This window comes from Haemaphysalis longicornis, unplaced genomic scaffold (assembly GCF_048455015.1).
Source record: "Haemaphysalis longicornis isolate Haplotype H1 unplaced genomic scaffold, Haemaphysalis longicornis Haplotype H1 scaffold_12, whole genome shotgun sequence".
NCBI lineage: Eukaryota > Metazoa > Arthropoda > Arachnida > Ixodida > Ixodidae > Haemaphysalis > Haemaphysalis longicornis.
This window is the reverse complement of record NW_027526225.1, coordinates 28,385,687-28,407,690: the sequence shown is the minus strand read 5'-3', so window position 1 is coordinate 28,407,690 and position 22,004 is coordinate 28,385,687. Positions and strand designations below refer to the sequence as shown.

At 50.3% G+C, this 22,004-nt stretch overlaps 1 protein-coding gene across 5 annotated transcripts in view; it reads left to right on the top strand.

Moving 5' to 3' along the window:
• The window catches only part of LOC144162534 (uncharacterized), a 584,817-nt gene that overhangs the window by 433,732 nt on the left and 129,081 nt on the right, over positions 1–22,004 (top strand). For all 5 annotated transcript variants that reach the window (XM_077693110.1, XM_077693111.1, XM_077693108.1 and 2 more), the window contains one exon: positions 14,493–14,601. In XM_077693110.1, coding sequence (XP_077549236.1) covers positions 14,493–14,601 — 109 coding nt within the window. The remainder of the gene's footprint in view (positions 1–14,492; positions 14,602–22,004) is intronic.

Sequence of the window (22,004 nt, the reverse complement as noted above, 5' to 3'; positions counted from 1 at the left end):
GACCCCTCAGGCCGAGCGGCTGCCACTGGCGGCGTCGAGTGTAGCGGCGGCGCGTAGGCGCCGAAACGGCGGACAGCTAGCTGTCCGGCGCAGAGTGTTTGCCCCAAACACTCGAGGTGTCGTTAAGGGAGGGGAATGGGGACAGGAGTGGGCAGGCCGGTGAGATTGAGAGGGCGCCGGGTAAACTAATTATCCGAGGGACCAAGAGAAGAAGGGCGAGGAGGAGCGGAGAGGGGCCGAAGTTCGATTGCGATGGCCTGTTTTTGCCGCAGGCCGTGTTGCGAGGCAGCTCGATGGGCTGGTGCAGGTATACGAGTGCCTTGGCTAACAGAATACCTCTGCAAAGGAAAAAAACGCCACAGCTGTAAATACGGCGCATAAACGGGAAAAACAAGCAAATTCTGGATCTAGGGCTTGTCAAGTTGCCTTAAGCAGCTTTTTAACAAGGAAGTGTTTTATTCCCGGATGCACGAACATTTCGCTGACGTCATATCCGTCACGGAAGTGACGCCAGTACAACGAAGCAGGTGGCCTGTAAAGGGTGCACCTCTGCACACGGGGTCTTCTTGCGGGGAAGAAACCTTTAGTACTAAAGAGTACGTTTTACTTAGGGTTGTTCGTTATCGGGTTTTATATTTTGACACGAAAGTGTTTTATGCCGGTATACACCAAGATTTCGCTAACGCCACGGAAATGGCACTAGTATACCTTTGCCGAAGTGACCCGCCAGCAGGACGTCGCTCACCAAGCACACCTACAAGATAGCCGCCGACCCGCACGTCATGCTCTGCTGCGGATTTTGCTGCACATTTGACTTGCGTGTTTTACTGATTCCTATGACAGAGGAATCAACCACAGTTTTTTACTGACAAATCCACCATAAAATCGGGTGTTTTTTATGAAAATCAAGCAATTTGAAAGTTAATTTGCAAGCAAGAAATACAGCTTTCCTTGATTATTCAAAGATTGTTGCGCACACTTCGCAAAAATGCGAATATTAATTTAGCCAGAGGAACATCAACATTATCGTTCCCGTATATAAAGTATTCGTTTACCTTCGGTAACTCTTCAGGGTGTCTGTTGAAAGCGCTTTATTATTATGAATACGAGACGGGTCCTGATAGGATATTGAAGCGACGAAACTCGACAATTATTCCGTTCAGGCGCTCAGTTCACCTTAGTCGTCGCTGCGCCTACAATGCTTTTCTGGCCTTATAGGCGCACTGCATTCCCACCCCGGTAAACGAACAACTGGAGAGGCCCAAACGATGGAGTGCCCCAATAGCAGAAACCACCAGCATTGGAGCAGCAAGAACTTAAGTTATGGTCGTTGTTGTAGTTGCTCAAATCCTTTCGAAAACCTTTCGAAAGGTTTTGCTCAACTTCGTTCGAAAACCTTTCGGCCGGTACAAAAAAAAAAAAAACGCCGCTGTACAAACAAACAAACAAACAAACAAACAAACAAACAAACAAACAAAAAACAAAAAGAACAAACAAATAAATAAATAAATAAATAAATAAATAAACGCGTTTGACTTCACGCGCGCATTGAACCCATGTCGCCACCTTTAGTACATAGAGTTTCATACTAATATGGCGTTGTGCTGCTGAGCACGCAGTCGCGGGTTCGATTCCCGGCCGCGGCGGTCGCTGTCAGGGTCCACTGTCAGGGTCAGGAGGAGTGGGACTCTGTTCTGCGTAGCCGCGCTGTAGACAAGCAAATCCTGGCAGTCCGGCGTGCCCGCGACCGGACCGGTGGGCTAGACCTGCCGCTCTCGTCGTGGGACTATCCGGGTGCGAGACGAGCTCGCGTCATCGCCGGACCCCCAATAAAGTTCTTTTACTCACTCACATGCACGTGACGCCAGAGGGAGGTAAGCGGGAGTGGGAAGGGCGCGAAGGAAGAGAGGATTGTGAGGGGATTGAACTCTACGACAAAAAAAAAAAAACCGACTGTGGAGAGCTTCTTCGAAAAAGAGCGGTGAAGAGCAAAATGAAATAAAGCAAACAAACCTGAAAAGTAGTTTTTCTTGTTGCTATTCCTTCCTTCCTAACACATGGCCACTTGGGGGATGGGCCCGGAATTTGGGCCTTTGAGGAACTAACGTGCCCGGTTCGCAAAATTCGTAACACTGTGGATTCGAGCAATAACGGTTGTAGAATAGTGCGTGCAGCGTGAAGCCTGAACGTGATGTCACGGGAGTAGGACAGGTGCGCACCACCCTCGCAGAACGCCGATTCTAGGGAGGCTGTGGCGTGTTCCAGTCTGCTTGCACACTAAGACAGACAAATGAAAGAGAAGAAACTGACGCAAACACAAAAAAAAGCCGTTTAAAGTAATCCGTGCCAAAAGAAAAAAAAAACGAAAGCGAGGAAAAAGGCGCAAGTACAATAAATGAAAAAAGAAGTTGCTAATACGTCTCACCAGGGTTTCGCCTTCAAGGCACGTAAGCAGACTGGACCGCGCCGAGGAAATTGTGTGTCGAAAATCGGAGAGTTTCCATACAACTGTTTTGTATGTGGCGCGCTTTTATCACCCGCTTTCGTTTTTTTTTTTTTCTTGCCAGTCGGCCATAGTCACAAGATTGCACTGTGTGCCACCAACGGCAGAAACTACTTCTTAGGACGAAAAATTCCAAGCAAAAAGATCATACCAACGCATGAAATAAAAAATAAAATGGACTTTGTAGTGAAATACAGATTAATCAAGTAAAAGTACAATAAAATGAAGTAATTGAATTGGCGTGCCCCCAGTAGCCACCAGTGCGGCAGGGGAGCGAGAGAAAGCACTGAAAGATGCGCCACGCCCTAGTGGCGCATCCTTGGTGCGCGCTGCCCTGGACCGATTACGTCACCTGAATAATCAGCAAGTAGCATGAATCGCATTTTTGATGCGTTTTAACCCTGCCCCGAAATATTATCATGAGCTTATTATTATTATCACCACAGCTCCGCCTTGCCCGAGTTTCGCTCAAACTCGGGGCTTCTGGAATAGCAGCCCAGGTTTAGAAGACGTAATATTACGTGCCTGGCAGGAGACATTTTATTTGAAGCGTGCAACTGTGACAATTTTGCTTCATCAACTTGCTTACCAGCTCCTGCTGGAAAAGAAAAAAAAAACTAAAGCGGCGTACATTAAAAGTGTTTGCGATTCCAGGGGCGTTGGCATTCATAATTCTAGGCGTGACGGTCTAATTGCAACGGCAGAAAAGTGTGCAACAGCTGACTAACGTATACGCCATTGCGCCAAAAATGGCAAGAATGAGTGCCCCAAAATTCGCTCACGTGGTTTTGGTGGATTGCTTTTTTGTTGGATTGAGTTAAATTTCCGGAGGACTTCGGGTCCACGGCAATGCTGCTGGCCGCTTTAAACTTTTTTTCGGTTTAGAACCCTATTGTAACGCGCGCAAATATTTTAAGGCTACGTTTAGGCAAGAAAAGGGGGTGCGTTAAAACTCGTGAAAATGCGGTAATCTCGCGTCGTAGAATAGAACCACTAACAACCTTTCAGAGAAATTCCTAAGCGCCTCGGTGTGTAACGATTCGCGCCGGCTCAAAAGGTGGGTGGTACAGTGGAATGCTAGCTACGCGAGGGTCCGCATTCCACATTCACCACCATGCGACCGCCGTCCGGTTCTTTTACCCGCAAGCGCCGTCAAGAAGCGCTATCCTGTCCGGCCCGTTTTATTCTGCCGCCAATCGATCCCTTCCGACTATCGCTAAACGCTGCCAGCAATTGGAACTACGTGCTTCGAAACCGCTGTCGAGTTCAGCCGATTTTCTTCTACTCGACTTTTAACGCAACCGTACGCACTACGCAGAGAAAGAATTGTTGTCCTTATTTTTGTGCAGTGAAACCTGGATACGGCGAAGTTGACGAAAATTCGCAATTTTTCGCTACATGCAGGTTTTCGTTGCACGAAGGTTCCGAGTTAAGGCTCGCGTGAACGAAGCAAGAACGAAACCAGAATGCTGGAGACCAGTAAATGTGAACTCACCCTTCAAGGATTTATTTCACAGTGAAACAGATTTTCCGCCTGCTGCTTTCCCGCAAACTTAGGCTGCGTTCCAATTCGCGGACAGCTTGGTAGACAGCCTACGAAGCAGTCTAACTAGACGTCTAAAGGAATAAAATTGGAACGCCGCCGCGGTCGCAAACACAACACCAGCGCAGACAACAGCGTCGTAGCAGACATGTTGATATGCGCAAGCCGCAAGTTTCGTAACTCATATTACCGTTGTTATTACAAACGTTGCGTAATATAAAAATTAAACAAAGTCATATTTATCACTAGTAAATTATGCTAAATATTTCAATAAAAGAACAAGCGCTTTTGTTTTAACATAAATACGCAAAAGGTGGCGCTGGCGTCACTTATTAGTGTAGACCGGAAGGTATACCCTGCAGCGTCGCTGACTTCGATGCTGTCTCCTCGAAGCAGTCTTCGTTGACTGTTTCGTCCGAATTGGAACGGGGCTTAACATGGCGGCCTGTCCGCGAAGACGGCAACGAAGCTGTCTAAACGGTAAATTGGAACGCACCCTTAGTCACTACACGGTACTCCAAAGAAGCAGGCTTGGTCACTTTGCCCCCGTATTCAAAAACGTAAAATAAGTGTCACTGTTGCCTTTTGACACTTTTCGGTGCCTTAACCCGTTTCAAGGACCAAAATAGGGCTGAAATTGCGCCTTTTCGCGAACTCGACGCTCTTTGCCGCACTCAGAATTGTGGAGAGGGTGCTAACTGGGATACTCTACCTGGTGGTGACGTTCTTCTTTCTCGCCGGCGGAGACGGCATTTAAAATAGACAACTTCTCTTGAAAAGTCAGAACCTTTCGTTCTGTGGCAGCAGAACGCATTGCCGACGAACCGGCACCACCGATAGCAGTGAAGCTGCGCAATACGCCGACAGGCAGGCCTAGCACCTAACCGACGCAGCACTCACACTGGAAAGGCGTGGTTTACGGGAAAAGTTCGCTAAAGTAATGCATTTCTCCAGCCGACTTTTCCGAAAAAGTGCAAAAAACAATAGGGCTCATCAGCACAGCGAATTCGTTATACATCAAGGTGAACCGTCGCAACGCCTTCGTTATACATAGAGGTCGCGAATACAGGGGTTTCGATGGGGTTGACAATGGGGAATTGAAAAACTTCGTAAAATCCAGGAATTCGTAACACAGAGTTTCGTTACATCCAGGTTTAACTGTGCAGCTTACGGGATAACCTGGAGTGCTTTCTCTAAGCGATTGTGCCTCCGTGCTTCTTCCTGGAGCCGTGTTGCCGTGCAGCACGTCGAGCAAAATGATCAACACACGGCAAAGTTCCACTGCATATAATTAACGCCCTTACAACCTAGCAAAAAAAACAAAACAAAGGGAAACACCCTTTAAAGGGTATATACTTAGCGCCCTTTTGCAAAAACGAAAGAAAACACCCTTTTACAGGGTGTCTTGTTGTTTACAACACTGCTTTTGCGGGAGGTGTAAGCGTGTTAATTATAGACGAAAGGGTGCCAGTCATTTGCCCGTGCAGCTGCAGCAACCCCGTCCAGGGCGCGTTATGGCCGCAGAAATGTGCAACCCCCTCGACCCAACTTGCTCGTCGTCCCGTTTTTGCGAGGAAAAGAACGGGGCGATTCTTACCTGAGCTTGCGAGTCAGCGAAATAACTCACGGGGAGGACGGTTATTTGCGAGCAGACGACCAACGCGGTAGTCTGCGGGCTCAACGACGTCGGCGTAGTTATTACCATACATGCCTCATAATATTTCCCTGCGTCTGCCTGCCACTCCCTTCGAGGAGGCCTCTGGTCCCGCTTCTTTCGCTTATCTCGTGACGTGTGTGCGCCGCCCCAAGGCGCATCCCTTTTCTCGAATCACAGCCGTGGTCATTTGTTGCACTCACTCGCGGATCGTCTGCTACGCAGGCCGGAGCCGCAAACGACCCACGACCCATTTCTGCCGCGGAGAGCCCTTCATCTCAAGCCGCCCGCTGTACGTTCCCAGTGATAGCGCTGCTAAGACTTGGAGTACACGTTCTTTCTGCCTCCCTCACACCGTACCACTTCACCCACCCCATCCCCTTCCTCGCCGCCATTTTTCTGTCGTCTGCTCGCTTGCGTCTATTCCCGCGCAAACTTTGTGCCCGAGCAACCATGTCCGCGGCAGCGCGCACCTAAAATAGTCACGGATGAAGTGTTTACTGATTAGCTCCTTGCGTTTGTCGCTACTTTTCGTTGAATTGCTTTTGCAGCGTGAGCTACACTGGCCCAGATTGAGCAGTTTCGCGTGGCTCCTGGAGAGCCGATCTGCGCATGCGCGAGGAGCAGTGACGTCTCACGGCGCACAGCTGGCGCGCCGGAGCCGCCGCCGCCGCCGCGACTGGATTGGATTGGATTAAATTGTATTAAATTGTATTAGTTTGTATTGGAAATCGTTTTAGCAGTAGTAAGTATGATAATCAGCTAATCCTAGACAACCAGGAAACCTAAGAATAACCAGCTGAACCTTAGCTCACGTAACGTATATCCTGGCATAGCCGAGCTAAGCCACTGCCAATTTTTTACCTCGCCGCCAGCACTCCCGATTACAATTGCAGTGCTCCTTCACAATCATCACACAGTCGTCAGTGCTGGAGCGGAATTCTTCGTTTTGCCCATTGCATGTCCGTTTCAAAGCGTCCATTTCGAGCGAGCCATGATTTGCTGAAAGCAGACGAAACAAATGTGACGCAACACATTCATTGGTCAGTGGTCTCGCAAGTGCGACTGCGTTACGACTGAAACTTACGCGAAGTGGACATTATCGAAACGGACACAACTCACAATTCAGCCTCTGATCTCGACGAACTCAATTACCTCCTGCAAACATAATCATAACCATCGCTTCGGTTCTCCCCCCGCCTGAATGAAAAATGGCAGCGGCTTACTCAGATAACCCTGGGTATGCAAAGCGCAAGCTTGGTTTTAGCTGGTTAAGTCTTGGTTTCATTTGAGCAACCTTCGATTTGGCTGTAAGTATTAAACTATTCGCGCAAAGCCTGCTTTTGTCTACGGTTGTGGTCCCGCTTCCGGCGTGCTCGCTCTTCCCTCAGTCTCCGGCGCTAGATTAGCGGGCCCGGCATTCCGAACCCTTCTACGGTGAAGACGCTCGCCGGTCGATATCTGCGGGGTGGTAAGACGCCTCTTGCCGACGACGGCTGAAAGCCTCCCGCTCTCGCGCAAGGCTCCGAGAAGGCGGCCCAGTGTTGCTCTCATCCATGGCTAAGTTCGCACCGACTAGGCGAGCGCAGCGCTCGGTACGTGCACACTAGCGTCGAACTTGCCGTGCCGCCCTACGGACGGCCGCCAGCGGCGTCGCGCCGCGATGCGGGTAAAGGCTGCAGCGCGACGCAGCTGGCGGCCTCTGGCAGGGCAGCACGGCAAATTTGACGCTAGTGTGCAGGTAGCTTTAGCCAGCCGCGCCGCGAGTCGCTTGGTCCAGCGGCGACCCAACTGCGGTAGCCGCCTTAGCTGCGGAGAGCGCATGCGCCAAGCCACGGCCGCCGTCGGCGGTTAGCGCACGCACCGGTGGCGGAGCTCGGTGCGGCGAGTCGCGTGATGCGCTGCCAAGGCTACGGCGCAGCCACAGTCAAATAAAGGCCAAATTGCTGGCCACGGCGAAACTCGGCACGGCAAGGTTAGTAAAGGAAGGAAGGAAGGAAGAATGTAGAAGAAAGGCAGGAAAGTTTACCTGGCTATAGCCTAGTTTGCTATCCTGCACGTGGGAAAAGGGAAATGGGCAAAAAAGAGAGAAGAAAAAAAAAGAGGAAAAGTTGGACCAGACACGTATGCCCAGCACTGAGGCACTGACAGTGATTGACACTGGAAGCTCTCAGTCTGTAGCCTAGTGTTCAAGTTCGTCGCCCGTAGAAAACGTAATAGTTCCTTAGTCGCCTTCTGAGCGGATGACTGAGAAGGCCAGTGGCACAGAATCTTTCCCTCCGAAAATGGCCGCCGAGAGTCCAGGTTCCTCAGCGCTGATGACAGCTTTTTTCTTTCAGCCGAGTAGCGTGGGCACTCGCATAAAACGTGGCGTATCGTCTCCGATGTGCCGCACGTTTCGCACTCCGCCCTTGCTGCCATTCCTATTAAGTACGAGTAAGCATTTGTGAATGCCACCCCCAGCCAAAGACGGCAAAGAAGAGTTGCGTCAGACCGTGGGAGGCCTAGTGGAAGGGGACGTTGCAGGTGCGGGTCAAAGGCACCAATGCGTGCGCATGTGGAATCTTCTGGAGACCATTGGGAGATAGCTGTTTCCCGGGCAAGAATGCGGAGGGCCCTAGCTGCGTCCGCCCTAGACAATGGGATGAGTACAGTTGTCGCTGTTTGATGCGCCAGCCGGGCGGCAGCGTCCGCACTTTCGTTGCCGACAATGCCGCAGTGGCTAGGAAGCCACTGAAGGGTGACATCATGGCCCGCCTGGGCAGCACGGTCTTATACCATTCTTATTTCTGTCAGGAGCTGTTCGTGAGGTCCCCGGCACAGCGCTGACTGGAGTGACTGAAGTGCAGGCTTCGAATCACAGAAGATAGCCCATCTGCGGCACGAACTTTGCTCGATGGTGTGAAGAGCGCTACGGATGGCCGTAAGTTCTGTAGCCGTGGATGTCGTAAGATTGGCTATCTTGAATTTGCTGCACAGTGACAGTCGTGGTATAACAACAGCTCCGGCAGAACCCGACGATGTTACCGAGCCATCAGTGTATAAATGGGTTCGGTCACTGTATGTCTCGTGCATGTACGTCAAAGCGAGCTGTTGCAGGGCCGGATTTGGAAGATCACGTTTTTTTTGTCACTCCTGGTATATCTAGGCACACTCGGGGCTGCATCACACACCACAGAGGAACGAGCGGTCTCATCGCCGGCGTGTAGTTCGATGGAACGCTGGTGTTGTGGGCAGCTACTACCCTTGCGAACGACGCCCGGGGACGGGTCGCTGGTATTCCCGCGAGGTGATGATCAGGTAGACGGGCGAGGTGCCTGATATGTGTCCTGAGTATTTCGACGTCCACAAAGGTTGCCAAAGGGTGATTTCGAGCCAGGGCAATGGTCACTGCTGTGGACGTACATCGTGGTAGGCCAAGGCAGGTTCGCAGGGCCTGAGCTTGAATACCCTGAAGTGACCGAGTAGTTGTGCGGCACGCTCCGGAAAGGACAGGGGCACTGTATCGCAGATAGCCCAAGAACAGCACGTTGTAGAGCTGTAACATCGACTTCAGTGGTGTTCCCCACGTCTTGCCGCCGATGAGTTTGAGCACATGCACCACTGCAGAGAGCCTCTTCTTTAGAACGTTAACATGAGCGCTCCAAGTAAAGCTTTGCTTTAAAAGATTGCCGCCGCCTCCAACTTCATTTAGCAATGTAGCGAAGGCGGTGCTTTTTAGGAACCCACTGTTCGCGCTGCTGATAGATGATGGTCTCGTATCCTCTTGTGTGCGAAATAAATGATGAGTGGTCCGAAAAGCACGACATTATTGGCTTGAGTCGGCTGCACGCATCACGCCGAGATGTTAAGAGCCATTGCTTATACAGAAGACAGCTAAAATTCTTACTCACTGTTCTGGGGGATCCAGTATGCCGCAGTATTGTTAATATATTATACCATTATTATTATACCCTTCAAGTTTGATGCTCCGGGTTGGACTGCAGTGAGGTAAGACCTGTTAACCAGTGCAGCAATTCATTCCATTATTATATGAGACCCTTCAAACTACAGAGACCTAATATACTTGTTAATAAAGGCATGTTCATGGGCTAGTTGGTACAGTCTTTAATTCGATAATAACGTGCGCTGCATATTTGGACGGGGAACACCGGGGACGGGGAACACCGAGGGGAATATCGAATTAATATACTTGCCCTGGTCCAAGCACATCGCCCTAGGCCCACGTGAAACAGATCGACTAAAGTGTTAGGCCAGGATGCGGGCCGCATAGAGCGCAGGAAAGCCGCTGCCCACCGGCCCCGTAGTAACCGAAAGGGCCGCCGCATTTGGTTAGGAGGCAGCAACAAATGCAGCAGAAGTGAAAACAAGCAAGAAGACGCAACGAGCGGGCCGAGGGAGCGACGACGACGAGCCAGCTGCCGTGCTGCTAACGGGGACGACGGCGCTAACGTCGTCCCCTCCATTAATAACGGCCCACTGTGGCCGCTGGTAGAGAAAGTGGAGCAGGTCGGCTGATGGGCCAGCGCCTCCTCGCGAGAGTGGCCCCACCGTTTCTGTTGATGGCGGCTCCCAAGTGCCGATACGACGTGCGTCACACACTTTTTGTGCGAAAAGGGGCGCACACAAGCACGGGACCCTGCGGGATAACGGGCCATCGCGTGAAGGAGTGCCGCCACAGAAAAGGACCAGGCAGGGGAGACGTGTCAGACGAAATCGGCCATTCCACGTTTACGACCTCCTCTCGACCGTCGTCAAGGACCAAACATGAGTGCGGAGAACGGCGCGTTTCCGCACGCGTTTTTAACACGAAAGTGTTTTATTCCTGTACGCACGAAGATTTCCCTGATGTCATATCCGTCATGGAAGTGATGCCAGTACAACAAAACAAGCGGCATGTAAAGGGTGCACCCCCCGGGGTCCTCTTGCGGGAAAAACAACCTTTAGTACTAAAGAGTACGTTATACTTGGGGTTGTTCGTTTTTGGGTTTTCTATTTTAACACGAAAGTGTTTTATGCCGCGATACACCAACCCGTCACTGACGTCATATCCGTCACGGAAATGACGCCACTACAACTTTGCCGAAGTGACCCACCAACAGGACGTCGCTCGTCAAGCACACCCACACAACAACCACTACCACCACCCCCACATGCTCAGCTGCAGATTTCGCTGCAATTTCACTTTCGTGTTTTACTGATTCCTATGACAGAGGAACCAACCACAGTTTTTTGTTCCTCCGGAACCAGTCCTGCAGCCTTCATGAGTGTTCTTGACCGCCCACGGGCCGGTTTTTGGATAGGGAAGACGCATGTGAAAATGCATCGCGTGCGAAATGTGCGGAGAGCGATGCGAAAACGCATCTCTCTCCGCACATTCGTTTGGTCCTTCACGCTGGGTTAAATTTGAGGCGTCCTCGCGCGTTTTCCTAATAAGGGAACGTTGACCGGGGCGTGTCATCTCAACTCGTCATGTCCAGTCACTTAAGTGACATCGCCTGCCCGCGTGGGCCGCTAGTTGTTGGACATTTTAACACCGGAATCGGGGGGAACGGCGCCCCTCCTGATTTAGGAAGTTCTGTCCAGCTCTTCGTGTTCTTTTCATGGAACAGAGCGTCGCCACATATAACTAAGCAGGGGTAAATTGTTTGTGGACCATTGCACAAGGGGCAGTTAGACAAGCGGAACCGCATACTTGTTCATGATGAAGTCACATTTTATGAGACGACGAAGCCGCAAACACTGTTTAAAGAAAATGGCCGCGTATCTGTTCTCTTCGTTGAAAATGCCGGCGTTAAACTTAATGCTTTTCTTCTCTTCCCGCCCAGCTCTCAGCACCTTCCCATCGCGTCTCGCTGGTCCCACGATAAACACGGTGGAGGTTTTCCTAATGCCGTTCAATTTTCCCGCTGTATTGGAACCTATTTGGCTTGGCGCTGTAGAGCCAGGAGCTGAAGGCTTCAGCGCGGGCCCTTTTCGCATTTCCGGTAAAAAAAACGTTGTTCATGGGTTTTCTTTTTATTTTCAATCGCTAACATCAAACGCACATCTGTTTTCAATTACGAGAACGGTGCCCAGCACCAGTTATGTATGGATGTTTTGCCTCAAAGAGGCCTAACGTTTTCTTTTTGTTCAACAATGTTGGCAAGTATAAAGCATGTTTCCAGGTTTGGTGATTCGGAGAGGTTTTGGCTACAAGTTTAGGAATTGCGTTAAATTTTGGCCGGGTGGCTGAATCTAGGGACAGACAGACAGACAGACAGACAGACAGACAGACAGACAGACAGACAGACAGACAGACAGACAGACAGTGTCTTTATTTAGCCATCCGGCCAAAATCTAACGCAATTCTTAAAGGAGCCATGAAGAGAAAATGCAAGTTGGTTTTATTCGAAAGATTTCGTGTTTTATAGTGCCCCCAGCGCTTGTCCGGATACAAACGGTGCTTTATTCACTGAGAAATTAAACATTTTAGGTTAACATTTTGATTTTCCCGCTCAATCGTGCGTTTTCGTGGTCCCAAATGACATCACAGGAACCGACCGCTGTGCAGCCTAGAATACCTTCATTCACGCATCCGCCGTACAGGGTAGAGACACGTATACGCTGGCGCCGCCATTTTCGGTTGCTCGCTCGCCGCCGAAGCAAGTCATTGTGTCAAAACCGCGCTAAAATTATCGCCGCAACGCGGTTTACTGAAGAAGTTTGAATCATATTGTCTGTTTCGCGTTGCTAGGTCTCGTGGGAAACGAAAAGAATAACGCGTTGAGCCCGTTGGCCCAATTGCGGCGGCACGGGACCGTTCAAAGGTTGTCTCCACCCTGTACAGCGGTGTTGGTTTGTTCCCGCGTTTTTTTACGTTCCGTAACCTAGATGGCACCACCATACCGTGGAAAGCGTTTGGTTTGTTTTTGCCCGCATTTAAACCTGGCTTGTTTTTGTTCTGGGAGAAAATATTCGTTCCCTGAAACAGTGCTCGCTCGACAAATGGGGTCACGTAAGACACAGTTGCTTGCGTCAATCGGCCAGTGTCGTCTGAGACAACCCCAAGCCCCGTAGTGCTGTGCTGCTAAACCAAGCATGCTGTGCGCAGTACGAACAGCAGAACGTATCAGTACTTCTATGTTTACATGTGCTTTCGTAACTTCCACTGTTTGTCCCATCATTGTTATTGCTTTGTAAAGAATGTGCCCTAAATTTAAGCGCAAATCGCTCGTTCGTCTAGTTTGTAAGCTCTACCTAATTTGCGTCTGCTTCTGCCAGCCTCCGCCAATCGCAGAGCTTAGCTCATGTGACATCATAGGTTCTGCTGCGGGAAATGAGCTGGTGGGTCGCATGACCATTCCCGTTTTTCCTAATTATGTAGCTTATTTGAGCGAAGTTTACGTTAAAAGTGGTGTCAGTATGATTCTAACGAGACAATCTTTTGAATGAACCAAACTTGTGTTTTCTCTTCATGGCTCCTTTAAACTATAGGTTTCTATAGGCGAAAGCTCACCGAATCACTAAACGTGGAAACATGCTTTATACTTGTCAACATTGTTGCGCAAAAAGAAAACTTCAGGCATATCTTACGCAAAACGTGAATGCAGAAGTGCTACACGGGGTGCTCTTTAATTGAAAATGGGTGTGTGCTTTGTATTTGCTACAGCAAATAACGCACGTTGCGCAATACTTCTTGACACAAAAGTGCAAAAAGAGCTCGCGCGAGCGTGGACCTCGTGGCAGTGTTCCACGTCCAACAGTAAGAACAACAGCAGATGGCGCGAGCAATGGAAGGCAGGAAAATTGAATTGACCTTACCGAACCTCGTCCATGTTTGTTGCGGGAGGAGCGTGAGAGGTTGGCGGAAAAAGGAGGGGCGTTTACGCGGCAGAACACCATCGTCTCTCGACGACGACATTTGCAGCAAAATGAGTAGATACGCGGGCACTTTAACACGGAGTTGTTTTATGTCGGGGTCCACCAAGATCACACAGAGTCATATCCTTCACGGGAATGACATGACGTGGCTGCGCCGTGACTCGAGCGCCACGAACTCTATCGCCGCAACGGGAGGTACGAACTGCGCTCCCAACTGCGCTGTGAAGAGACGCGTGAATAGGGCGACAAACGCGCCTTATAGCCTTCCTTTCGGATGGTGCTGCCATCTAGAAGAGGTGAAGCGAAGTAGTGCATCTTGACGCTGATGAGCGCCGACAGTTGACGCCTCGATGCCAGCGCCGACGTCTACGGGCGACGCGCAGCCAAAGCTGCGGTGAAGCCGACTTGCGGAGGCCGCACTCGTGGCACGGCCATCTGATCCTTTCACTGCAGCGGACCGTGTTTTCGCCAAACGATTCGCTGACAACCCGTTTGGTTTCGTTCGCACGGACGGTTTGCGAGCGACTGTGGTTTCAGTCGGTTTTACGCAATGCTCAGGCGCGTGCAATCCTTTGTCTAACGTTGATGCGTCTAACGGTGCCATAGCGACGAAATATAAATAGCGACGTGCAAGTTCATATCGATGCAAAATAAACATTCAACTGCGCCTGCGAAGGCACATTTCACTTTCGTGTTTTACCGGTTCCTATGGAAGAGGGATCAACCACATTTTTTACGCTCCAGGCGTTCTATAGGCCGAGTAAAGAAGGTTCAAGGGCCCTCGTTTCGTTTATTTCTTCAGACGACCCGTTATTTTGTTACGTGACCGCTTTAGATTTTCGGTCTGACTGATTGTTCTAAGGCGGTGGGCACAGTTGGATCGAGTGCTCACCGCTCTCTCTCTCTCTCTCTCTCTTTCCAAACCGCAGTGGCCGACTTCACACAGCAGCTGTCAAAGTTGCACTCCCGTCACGCTGAGGAACTGCAGCTGCTCGTGGAGGCCTTCAGGAAGCGCAACTCGGAACTACGAAAGGAAAGGTGAGCTGCATTCGCTCGGGACGTCGTTCCCCTTCACGCGGTAAGCTTTGTATTGACAAGTGGAAGTAAAACCCGGCGGTCCCGTGTACGCAGAAAACCTCCGGCGCAACCCCGTGCGCATGCGCAGAAAAGCCAGGTCGGAGAGGAGTTGTAAGTAAGGGGAGAGAGATTGGCTGTGTTTATAGCCTGTATTCACTGGCGAGGCACGCACGCAGGCAACCATGTGAGTGCGCCGTTACGTCGGGCTCCGCGGGATGGCGGTACTTGTCCGCGCTAAGCATATGATTTGTGCTGGACGTTCCCAACTCTACCGCACCGAACGCAAAGCAATGCCTCGACTGCAATGCGAGTGCGATTAATAACATCCCTGTTGACACCACCGTTGAGAATCGTGTTGAAACGGGGCAGACGACGCACGCCGGTGTTTTAAATGCAGAGCATTTCAGTAACTCACGATGTCACCCGGGTTGACGTCCGTAGACCGCACCGCACCCCTCCCTACTATATAAAAAAAAATACTATCCGGCGCCGGGTTTCGGTCCCTCGACCCTGCGGGCGGAACACAATGCACATGATGCTCTACCCACTGCGCCACAAAGCCGACACAAAATGGGACACTACGAACGCGCCTTATATCGTTGACTCATTCAAATTACTGCTGACGAGCGCTCTCTCGTTAGCAGTTGCCACAAGTGCAACAACATTAACGTAACGCAAACTACTTAACGTCGTGCGCCCCCGGAAATGCTCTGCATTTGATCGTGCCCTTCGCGAGGGGGATGTTTCACTGCGTCTTCTCTCAGTCGCGGGACCCGTGGCGCCACCTGGCAGAGGCGCGGCACAACCCGTAGCACTTTCTTTGAAAAAGCGCCTCGAAAGCGCCGCAAATATGAAATAGGGATGACGCGCTTTCGAGTTTCTCTGCTTTTTTCAAAAGCGGCTTCTGGTGGTGGTGAGGCGTACCCGCTAAGGGCGATTGTCCAACTATTTGTTTGTTTTCTTCGGCGTGCGGCCGTACTGGCATAAGCCGTGCCATGTCCGTGGCCGTTTCCAGTATTGCCAAGCGAAGAAATCGGCAGCTAAACTTTTCAGTGAATACCACCTATAAAGGACGTATCTACACTCTCGCATCTACCGACACTGGTGATGGGGAACAAGAATCGGAGGGAGAGAGAGAGAGAGTTTATCTTGCAGCAGAGTGCACGCGCAGCGATCTAATGGTCGAGATGGGGACATCTTCAGGGGGCGCACGGGCGGAAAACACCAGGGGCAGCGCAACAACGTCGTTTCTACTGTAAGCAGCGGAGCATTGTTCTATTGAAAGTAGGTGAGGCGCGTCCCAGCCATTAATCAGGCCGCAGTCGGGGGCCGCGCTCATACGGAAAAAATGGCCCCGCAGAGCGCGAGCGAGCGTCGTCTTGGAAGCGCTTCTCTGAGAAGAAACGAATAACTGGAATGAAAAAAAGAATGGCTGCGGATTACCTCAGCTAACCTTGGATATGCAAAGCAAAAGCTTGGCTTAGTCTGGTTGAGTCTTGGTTTCGCTTTCGATTTGGCTGTATTGTCGACCACGTCTGAAAGTTATTCGGGTCCGTGCAACGCTCACAGAAGGAGGCCGGGCGAACGCGGCCTTCATTCATGGCGAACGCACCGTTCTCTTCGCCGGGCACTAGACGAGTCACGTTGCCCGAAACGACCCAGCGCCGCATGCATGGGAGGCTGCGGGGGAGGTTGGCTGCCTCGGCCGCAGCGGCGGTGGCGACCGCTGTCGGCGCCCGCAGGCGCCAACAGCGGGCCCGGCGAATCACGCGATGCGCTTCGAGGGGTGTGTCGCCGGGGATGTGTCTCCCGTCAAAAGGTCATTTGCGCATCCTCCACGAAATCGCTGGACAAAACTAGTAAAGCGTCGCTTTAATAAAATATTTATAGAAATTCGTGGCGCCGGGTACCCGTGAACCCGGGCAATTGCTCTGCTTCTATCGGCGCAAGATGACGAGGACACCGGCTTCGAGAAAGAGTCGGACTATACTCGGTTACAACTGAAGAACGGCACCACCTCATGTAGTGTATCACTCCGCCAAAGCGCCGGACCCGTGACGTCAGTGCGCGCGCGTTTTGAAAGGGGTTTGCTATGAATGCGTGATATCGTCTGCCTTGTCTCACGCAGTTTGTTTGTCGTCACTGGAGTCGTTTATAAGCATATTAAGTCCAAAAAATCACGGGAACGGCTCACGCCATGTTCAAAATATTCCCAGTAACACCCTACTTGCGCCGCGCGGAGAAACATCCGGCTACGGTGATAAGGCACAGCGGTAACTTCTGGGGCCGTTCTTAAGTTGTCACCTAGTAAAGCTTCGTCAGACATTCGACGGCGCCATCTTAAAAGGCTGCAGGAAGGTAATTAAGGGCGTTCCAGCCGGTTAGAGGGGCAATAACTTCGTGATTTTTGTTTGGCTTAGAGTCGCAAGTCGTGCTGTTCGTTCCATCTCTCTAGGTTATTCACGACATACGGCGTAACGGCTCTCAAAATTTGCGCATGCTTACCAATCTCATCACGTTGTCGTAAACATTAAAATTTAGCCCTGTTTCATAAACCGTACCGTAACTCTTAACTTCGCGTTGATTTCTTTTCTTCGTCACCGGCCAGTTTTCAAAGACGTGACCATGCCTTAATAGCAAAGCGTGTAAAGTTTCACCCTTAGCTAATCACAATTCGTGCGTTAAGTAATGTTTCACTGTGTTTTCCGGTTTTTCTTGTGGGGATCTGCGGTGCACTGGCGTTAATTTTAATTTGAACGAAATTTAAATTAAATTGGTAAATGACGCAGGCATCTCTAATACGAAACTAGCGGGTTAAGTTTGCTTGACAAGCTGGCTGCGACCATTCAGGAAACCGATAGAAAGCGTGATGATGATGATGGTTTGATTTTATTGGCGCAAGGCCGACATGGGCAAAGAGCGCCAAACACAAAGTGATTTGATGAGGAGAGAACAAGAAATAAAATCAGTTAAAAGCTATGAGCACGGCTGGTGTAAAGGGCCAGGGTGAAGAACAAGAGTGGTTAAAAATAAATAAGGTGGCTGGTGTATAGGACCAGGGGTAAAACTATGGGTGGTATGAGATGAGTTGTAAAAAGTGAACTTCTGATAGGAACTGAAAGGTGCGTTGAACAGAAAACATGGCATCGTCTCCTAAGAAGTATGACGGGTGTGGAGGAATATGTCGTGTGTGTAGTTGAGGGAAGGGTTTGCGTCGTGTAGTGTCGAGTGCCTTACATTGTATGAGAATGTGCATCACGGATAGGGCCTCTCCGCACCTGCTGCACAGAGGTCTTGGAGATCCAGTGAGCAGGTGCGAGTGCGTTGCATGAGTGTGCCCTATCCGTAATCTAGCCAAGGCGACTTCTGTGTATCTATTGCGTGTATCGGAGGTGTACGGTCCCAAGTGTGGTTTTATTACGTGTAACTTGTTGTCTGTTTGTTCGCTTCAATGTGTTTGCCATGTTTTGCGAAGTTGTTGTCTGATGTGTGGTTTCACGTCGGTGTAGGGTAATGTGGTTATGTCTACTGCATTCAATAGTGTAGCAGCAGCAGCCATTCGGTCCGCTGCTTCGTTCCCGGCTATACCACTGTGGCCGGGGACCCAGCAAAGAACCAGTTCAAATTTGCGTACATACACCGACATAATATCCTTGATGATCAGATTGACAACGTTGTTTTTCGAAAGCATTGTTTTCGACAGTGCCCGCACAACACTGAGGGAATCTGTATAGATAATGGATTGTGGGATGTGGCTTTGAAGTATATGATTGACAACAAGCAGTACACCGTAAGCCTCTGCCGTAAAGATACTAGTATGACTATTCAGAATTCTAGTGACACTAAGGCCGGGCCCATGCGCCGCGCAGGACACAGAGGTGGAAGTCTTAGAGGCATCCGTATAAAATTCAGAATAATGATACTTCTCCTGCAAATACAAGAAGTGCTGATGAATTGCACATGTGGGAGCTCGGTTTTTATCAACATGTGTGAAAGATGTGTCGCATGACACAGGGCGGAGATGCCATGGTGCTATGAAATCTGTTACAGAACTTTGGATGGTGTCTAAAAAGGAGACAGCAAGCTCTGACGCTTCTTCTCTAACTCTGTAAGAGAAGGGCGCAGATAACGATGGTCGATTTAAAAGGAGTTCAGTCATGGATGTATCATGAAAAACTGATTTAAAAGGATGGTGTGGCATGGATGAAATTTTAAAAGCATAAAGGAGATCTGTGTATGTTCGCTGACGTTGTAGGTTCCATTTGTTGCACTCTACATACAGGCTTTCGACTGGACTAGTTCGGAAGGCACCACACGACAAGCGGAGCCCTAGATGAAGCACAGGGTCCAGCAATCTGAGGGATGTTTTAGTGGCTGACCCATAGACAACGCTACCATAGTCCAGTCGTGAACCTATTAGGCTGGTAAAAACACGTAAAAGAAGTTGTTTGTCAGCACCAAAAGAGATGTGCGACAGAACCTTCAGGATATTCATTGTTTTTAAGCATTTATGTTTTAGTTGTTTTATGTGTGGGATGAATGTGAGCTTTTCGTCAAAGATTATACCTAAAAACTTGTGTTCCTTTTTGACAGGAATAGAGGCACCGTGGAGTCGAATGTCTGGATCCGGCCGAATGCCACGCCTCTTAGAAAACAGAACACAAGTGCACTTTCCTGGATTAAATTTAAAACCATTGCTATCTGCCCAGCCGGCTAGCTTGTTCACACCAAGCTGCACTTGGCGCTCGCAGATAGACAAGTTACACGATTTGAAGGAGAGTTGAACGTCGTCTACATAGATTGAACAGGAGATCGATGGTGGCAGTGCCTTCTGAAGAGAATTCATTTTTACAATAAACAAAGTGCAACTCAAAACACCCCCTTGCGGCACGCCGTTTTCCTGCACATGTACCCTTGAGAGTGCAACTCCAACTCGCACGCGAAACGTTCTTTCAGACAGGTAGCTAAGAAGCGTATTCATCATGTTACCCGACATGCCAAAGGACTTCAAATCGCTGAGGATGCCGTACCGCCAAGCAGTATCGTACGCCTTTTCAAGATCAAAGAAGACTGTCATACAGTACTGCCTGTGGAGGAAAGCATCTTTGATATAAGACTCTAATGCAACGAGTTGATCGTTGGTAGATCGTCCCGCCCTGAAGCCTGCCTGGCAGCTCTCAAGAAGACCATTGTACTCTAAGAAGTACATGAGTCTCCTGTTTATCATCTTCTCTAAGAGCTTACACAGGCAGCTTGTCAGGGCAATGGGGCGATAACTGGCAGGAGAGGAAGGGTCCTTCCCTTCCTTTAGGAAAGCCACTACTATGGCCTCCCTCCAAGAGCGTGGAATGTGCCCCGAAAGCCATATTTTGTTGTATAGGTGTAAGAGTGTTTCAAGAGTGTCTGGGTGTAGGTGCTGTATCATGGTGTATGTAATCTTATCTGCGCCTGGAGCTGAATGTTTGCACGTGCTCAGGGCAGCCCTCAACTCATAGAGAGTGAATTCAGAGTTGTAGGAAGTTTTTGATCTGTCTTTGTCGTGTAAGGGCTTTTTTTCTGCAGATGTTTTGTGTTTCATAAAAGTGTTCGTGTAGTGTGCTGAACTGGACACGTGTTCGAAGTGTTGTGCAAGCGTGTTAGCCTGGTCTTCAAGTGTGTCCCCTATTGTGCTAACCAGGGGCAGGCTGTGTGTCTGTTGTCCTTTGAACTTGCGTATACGTGTCCAGACTTTGTGTGTGTCCGTGTATGAATTAATGGATGTCAAGAAGGTGTGCCAACTCTCTCGTTTCGCCTCACGGCGCACACGTTTTCCTAACGCCTTGGCCCGCTTGAACAAAATGAGGTTACCCGACGTGGGGTACCGACGAAGGACACCCCACGCCTTGTTCTGGGCCTCTCGCGCCCGCCTACAGTCCTCATTCCACCACGGCCTCCGCTGGTTGCGCGGGGCACCAGAGGTGTGGGGAATGGACTTTTCGGCGGCGTCGAGGATGTGCGCCGTGAGGAGTTGGGTAGCTTCTTCAACGTGTAGGTGTCCTATGGATGTGTGGTGTAGTTTGGATGTCTCTGTAAATGTGTTCCAGTTAGCTCGTGCTTCATTGAACCTATTATGGGAAGATGGACTGCTCGGGCCTTTACCTATATACGTTAATGAAGTGGGGAAATGGTCACTGCCATATGGGTCAGGTCCCACACCCCACTCGAGAAGAGGAAAGAGAACTGCGGAGCCAATAGCCAAGTCAAGACATGAGTATGTGTTGTGTCCTATGTTATGATATGTAGGCTGTTTATTGTTGAAAAGGCATGCTCCAGAGGATGTAAGAAACCTCTCTATCAGGCGACCTCGGGCATCCGTACGAGAAGAGCCCCAAAGAGAATTGTGAGCATTAAGGTCACCTGTTAGAATGTATGGTTCAGGCAGCTGGTCAACCAGCGCCTCGAAGTCAGAGCTCAAAAGTGTAACATCCGGAGGAATGTATATGGAGCAGACCGTTATCAACCTATTAAATATTATTAAGCGTATTGCTACAGCCTCAAGGATAGTGTTTAAAGTGACAGGGTGGCATGCTAAGGATTTCCGGACGATTATGGCCACACCGCCAGAGGAGTGTGTGCAGCCATCCCTGTCTTTCCTGTATACCAGGTAACTATTCAAGAAATTTGTGTGTTTAGAATTCAAATGTGTTTCCTGAACACACATTACATTTGGCTGATTGGTATGCAGAATCTCATACACGTCGTCAAGATTATTCAGAAGGCCTCTGCAGTTCCATTGTACTATGTTCTCTCTTCCTATTATGAAGTGTTCGGAGCTACTGGACTGTGTTGTTTATGTGTCGTCTTTCGGGGCTGTGACTCTCGTCTTTTTTGGCTTGTCGGGAGGCTTTGGCGTCGGGACGCGTTCCTTGCGGTGCACCGCAGACAAGAACGGACCGACGTCCATTTCATCCTCGGATGTCCTCAGAGCGCCTGACGGATCAGGCTCCTTGGACCGCGAACCCTTTGGGGCGCGCTTTTCCTTGCCCGCAACCACCGAGGGATTCAGGAACACCTCGGATGGCGCAGGCGGTGCGGTGGGGGTGGGAGCTGCCGCTAGTTCCTCCGTCTCCATCTCGTCTGCGCCCTCGCTTGTGGTTTGGGACGCTGGAGTGGAAGTGGAGGATGCAGCATCGCTTCCACCAGACGTGGTTGCCCCCACAGCCGCTGCTGGCTCAGCGAGCGGTGCAGAGGCGGGTTGGGCTGCCTGAGGCAACCCAGGGGGGGGGGGGGGGGGGCGGGGGCGGGACCAAGTCCGACTCGCGGTACTGGGTCCCCGCAGAAACCAGACGCCGCTCCGCCCCCCGGCGAGCTGCGTCGGCGTACCT